At 35.4% G+C, this 5,493-nt stretch overlaps 1 protein-coding gene across 1 annotated transcript; it reads right to left on the bottom strand.

The window, feature by feature from the left end:
- Window positions 1–3,651: 3,651 nt before the first annotated feature.
- LOC124918553 (protein STRICTOSIDINE SYNTHASE-LIKE 10-like) lies at window positions 3,652–5,070 on the bottom strand. Its single transcript, XM_047458657.1, has 3 exons — window positions 4,747–5,070; window positions 4,418–4,681; window positions 3,652–4,336 (listed from the first exon to the last, which is right to left on the bottom strand). The coding sequence occupies exons 1-3, from the start codon at window positions 5,025–5,027 to the stop codon at window positions 3,769–3,771; spliced, it is 1,113 nt and encodes a 370-aa protein (XP_047314613.1). The 5' UTR covers window positions 5,028–5,070; the 3' UTR covers window positions 3,652–3,768.
- Window positions 5,071–5,493: the final 423 nt, after the last annotated feature.

The raw sequence follows: 5,493 nt of genomic DNA, 5'->3' as shown, positions 1-5,493 counted from the left end.
AATTGGTATTAGTATCGGTAATGAATTTTAAATTTCAATTGAAAATTAATTATAACCGGTCAAATAAAAAAAAACTCAACTTTTAGAAAATTTAATTTGTTCACACATATTTTTTAAAAAGAAGAAAATTTATTTTGTTCTTTTTTATCTTGATTTTTTTAACCTATTTTTTTTTTTTTTTTATCTTTTAGACATTTTGAATCTCATTCACATTTTGTCCTGCGTATCATTTTTTTCACTTAAACAACTGAGATCGAAAAAGATTGAATGATGGATGATTTTGAGGAAGTAATGATTATTTTTGATAAAGAGACTTTAAAGGTATTAATATATATAAATAAAATATAAAATAATAATTTAAATTAGAAGGTATAATCTATTTGATATGCTTTTTATCATTTTAAGTTTTTTCAAACAAACTCATTAGCTATTATAATAACAAAAAATTTATATTAAGTTTGATTATCACTAATAATACTCTTATTAACAAACCCTTATACCCCTTTCAATCCATTAAAGACATTTTACCTAGTTAATATCCATTAGAAAAAGAGTAACATCATGTTTAATAAAATTGTAACCCTTTCCTTGGAGGTCCGATCAACTTCAATAGAGAAATCTGTCTAACTTCTTCCTAAAGAAGAATCGTCTCTATATATGGCAATTGTAACATCTCATTTGTTATCAAGAAAAAGCACACAAAATCAGAAATTATAGCTAGCACGAGAAATGGAATACAGCAACTATAGATCCAGTGCTGGTTGAGATTATTTGAAGGACAAAAACCCTACTTACAATTGACAAAACACAAGACTAGTTATTCAAGTTAGTTCGAAATTTAAACCTAACCGAAAAAAAATTATTACAAGCTATAAACACCGATAGAAGGTGTCAACACTGATTCGAGCCACAACTTCCCATCTTTCTCCTCTGCTTCGCTTATAAACTTCAAACTTTTTCCTTCACAATCTTCCAACACCTTCACAATTTCTCCATTCTCATTCAGCTTTATAACCGTTGCATGGGGTTTCTCCTTCTTTCGCTTTTCATCCATTGATGTTGGGTCTAATTGCTTAACATGGCCCTGGTTTGCATTTGAAGAGGACCCATATGATGAATTCTTGAAGTCAGTATTGGTGCTCGGCCCGGCTGTGTTGATATTGGATGGCGTGGGCAGCAACGATGCTTCAGCGCTGTACAAGTTACCACTGCTCATTAAGGACCGATATATTGCTTCTTGGACTTTAGCCATGACCATGACTTCATTTAAAGAATCTGGGAATCGCAGCCTGATGCAGTTTGCAATTTCCTCTCTTAGACCGGACAAATAGCAATCTATGACGTACTCCATTAGCATGCTGTAGAGTTTTTGAGAGATCGACATGTATCGCAGATTATATTCTTGAACCAACCCAACCTGTTTTAAATTCATCAGTTGTCTCATTGGTGTGTCATGTATAGAGGGCCCGAATTGAGTCATAAGGTCTCTTTTGAACACGTCCCAAGATAAGGCTTCCATATGATTTCGGTTTTGAAGATATGACCCGTACCACATTCTTGCTTCTCCAGAAAAATGAATGGGGGCGATTTCTAATTTAGTGGCATCCTTAGTTTTGTCCACTCTGAAAAATTGCTCGGCAGAAATTAGCCAGCCCTCGACATCCGACCCATCAAACCGAGGAAAATCGACCTTGGTTAGCCGAGTAGGAGGAGCATAGTGTTGGTCGCGATTCTGGCCAGGGTGCGGGGGCCTAAATGGGGAGTAACCGTGGCAAAAATTATCTTCATAGGGTCTGTGGCGGGGTTCTTGCACATTTCCAGATGCCCCGCTCTCAAAGGCTGTCATTCTTTCTTCAGCCGCATCAAATCTTCGGTCTATGGCAGCTTGCATCGCAGCTGTTTGTTGGGACAGGTTTTCAATGAGGGTCTTGAGTGCATCCATTTCTGATTGCTGGCGAGTTTCTACCATGTTGAGAATCGACCAGCTCTGATACCAAGATGTTAGACTTTAAATTATGACCGAGTCTTTCAAGTTCTTTAATTCAAGAAACGGGTTCTTGATGATCGGGGCCGATGGTGGAATTCAACACTCAAGCGCAACAGATATAGAATGAGAGGAGAATTCGAGGTTAGGGAGAGAAGAGTCGAAGGGGAGGAGATAAATACCACTAGATTACACCTAGCGGTCCAAGAAGGGGGAGGAGGGCCGAGAGATAATTTAGAGCACCAAGTTCCAAAATATTCAATTCATAGCCCCAAAAAGTGGGGTGGGCATCACCATTTAAAGAGGCTGGTTTACCCAAGAGTATTCGGTTACAACAAACTTTCAAAATAACAGAATTCAGTTCAAGAGAAATAAGAGAGAAAGTAAACAAAACAGAATTATTCCATAAAAACATAAACTGACCCATATGGACACTTGGGCCGAGAGACGGGTGCATAAAATATTTTAGGACCGAGGTTTTTGATGAGCAGCCCGTAACACCTTCTTACATAAACATTAAGAAATATATTTTGTGAATTTCTTCATAAAAATGAGGATTGCAATTATAATAAACTAACCAATTCAGGACATAATCTCTAAGTTACTAACTTATCTGCTATCTTAAAAAGTTGTTTCCTTTCAAATAGAAAAGAAATAAAAAAGCAGCAGGTGGTTTGGAAGACCAATGTATTTTGGTTTGCATGCATACATGAAATTGTCAGTCATTTTTTAAAATAATAATTTAATATTAACATATTTGATAAAAATTTGATACCACAAGTTATTTCCAAATGATTTTTATCTTTCCATAAGACGACACAAAATTAAAAGCGTTACAAATTACAGTCTAACAACTTTGTTAAATAGGCTTAATGGTTAATGGTTCTATCTTTTAGTTAGTTACTTAAAATGACAACAAAGTGAAGAAATCAATGCAAAATAGTGGACGTTACTTGCAGGAATATCTTAACTGGCAAAGGGTTGAATTGGAATTGGTTTTGGATTTTAAATTTCAATTGAAAATTAATTATAACTGATCAAATAAAATAAAAAAAACTATAATGTTTAGAAATTTTATTTTGTTCATACTTATTTTTTAAAAAGAAGAAAATTTATTTTGTTCTTTTTTATCTCGACTTTTTAAACTTATTTTTGTTATCTTTTACACATTTTGAATCCCATTCACATTTTGTCCTGCATATCAATTTTTTCACTAAGTTGAACACGTTTTAACTAGTTCTACAAAAACACATCTGTTTGATATGTTTTTTTTATCATTTTAAGTTTTTTCAAACAAAGTCATTAGTTATTACAATAAATTCAATTAACAAAATTTTTACATTAAGTTCGATTATCACTAATAACAATCTTATTAAAATGCAAATTCTTAGCTGTTTAACAAACCCTTAAACCCCTTTCAATCCATTAAAGACATTTTACCCAGTTAATATCCATTAGAAAAAAGTAAACATCATGTTTAATAAAATTGTAACCCTTTTCTTGGAGGTCCGATCAACTTCAATAGAGAAATCTGTCTAACTTCTTCCTAAAGAAGAATCGTGGCAATTGTAACATCTCGGCAATTGTAACATCTCATTTGTTATCAAGAAAAAGCACACAAAATCGAGAAATTATAGGCTAGCACGAGAAATGGAATACAGAAATTGTAGATCCAGTGTTGGTTGAGATTATTTGAAGGACAAAAACCCTACTTACAATTGACTAAATACAAGACTAGTTATTCAAGTTAGTTCGAAATTTAAACCTAACCGAAAAAGAAATTATTACAAGCTATAAACACCGATAGAAGGTGTCAACACTGATCCGAGCCACAACTTCCCATCTTTCTCCTCTGCTTCGCTTATAAACTTCAAACTCTTTCCTTCGCAATCTTCCAACACCTTCACAATCTCTCCATTCTCATTCAGCTTTATAACTGTTGCATGGGGTTTCCCTCCCACCAATAAGTAATGCAGTTGTTTGAAATTTATGGGAAGCCTCAAAACTATCTTCCCTATCCACGGATTCGCAACAATTGTGTGCGAAATTGGCCCTTTCTTCGAATGAAGAGCCACCCAGAATTCCCCTTCCGAGTTCCTCCTTATGTTATCTGGAAATCCAGGCAGCTCTGAAAATAATTCAGATTGCCCTGTTTTCGAACCTTTCAGCCATAAACGATGGATTCTACATGTACTAGTTTCAGCTATCAGAACAAATGATCTGTCTTTGCTCAACGCCACCCCATTGGCAAATGCAAGCCCTTTGAGTAAAACAGTTACTTCCTTAGTTGATCTGTCGTATTTCATCAATCTCCCTGTTCTGTCTCCGCTAAGAACCGATGCCATGAATTGCCTGTGTTTGTCATGAATTGTAAATTTTTTCTGTTAAATATCAAGCTGAAAACATGTTTGAAAAGAATACTTGATTGATTACCTCCTTTGGAAGATTGTGCTTGAATCAGAGAAGTAAAGAACATTCTCATCTTCATCAATGTCTATATAATTGGTGAAAACAAGGGGATTTCCTTCAAATTCAGTAACCAGCTTGGATGCAAGACCTCCATTTGATCCAACAACATGAAGGCCGAGATAAGCATCTGCTATGTATAAATCGCCAGTTTTCCGATCAAATCGCAAACCCAATGGTCTGCCACAGATGTGTTCCATATCCAGTGCAAATGGACGGGTGCAATTCTCCCTACATCAGAAAAGTTCATCAATAAACAAACCCTAAAGCACTCACTCATATCTACAATTAATTACCTGTGAGAAGATGTGACAGCAAAGTCAATCCAACGACGTTCGGCTCCGACCCATTTGAGGATTCTTCCGTCTGCAACTCCGGTGTAAGGACCGTCGCCGTTGGCGTCAAAAGCGAGGCTCTCAGGCCCGAAAGCTCCGATGAGATGATTAATCTCTGCTTTGTGAAGGAAATTTTGAGATTGAGGGATGATGGGTGGAGCGAGTAAATGGTTAAAATTGAAAGCTACAAAGATTGACAGAGCTGCAAGTGCTGCTGCACCATGGATGAGTCCTTGCTTCATCTTTTTCTCTCTCTACTGTATCGTTGTGAGGGAAGACGGATACAAAAAATGGTTCAGATTTTTTAGACTTTTTTTTTGGTGTAAACTTATTGTTTTTTATGGGAAATTTGACGAAATGACGTAACAGTCCATAAATTTAATTGCAAAAATAACATGTCGCATTATGCGATGAGCAGATTGTCACGCGAAAAGAAAACCAGTCAAATTACTTTGTCGCGTAACGCGAAGGGCACGATCGTCACGTAAATAGCACGATTATTATAAAATTTTCACAAATTTTTCCTTAGCGAGACAATTATACCCTTCGCATTACGCGATGGGATAATTTCATTAGAATATTTTGAAAGAGTTATGCATAATTAAATTAAACAGCGCATATAATGGTCTTTTATGCCATTTTGTCAAATTTCCCTTTTTTATGTATCAAAATTTTGTAACAGTTCAATTATTTGTTCAGGTGGAGGCC

Source organism: Impatiens glandulifera, unplaced genomic scaffold, assembly GCF_907164915.1.
Source record: "Impatiens glandulifera unplaced genomic scaffold, dImpGla2.1, whole genome shotgun sequence".
NCBI lineage: Eukaryota > Viridiplantae > Streptophyta > Magnoliopsida > Ericales > Balsaminaceae > Impatiens > Impatiens glandulifera.
The sequence above is the reverse complement of the archived record's forward strand: the minus strand, read 5'-3'. Positions and strand labels throughout refer to the sequence as shown.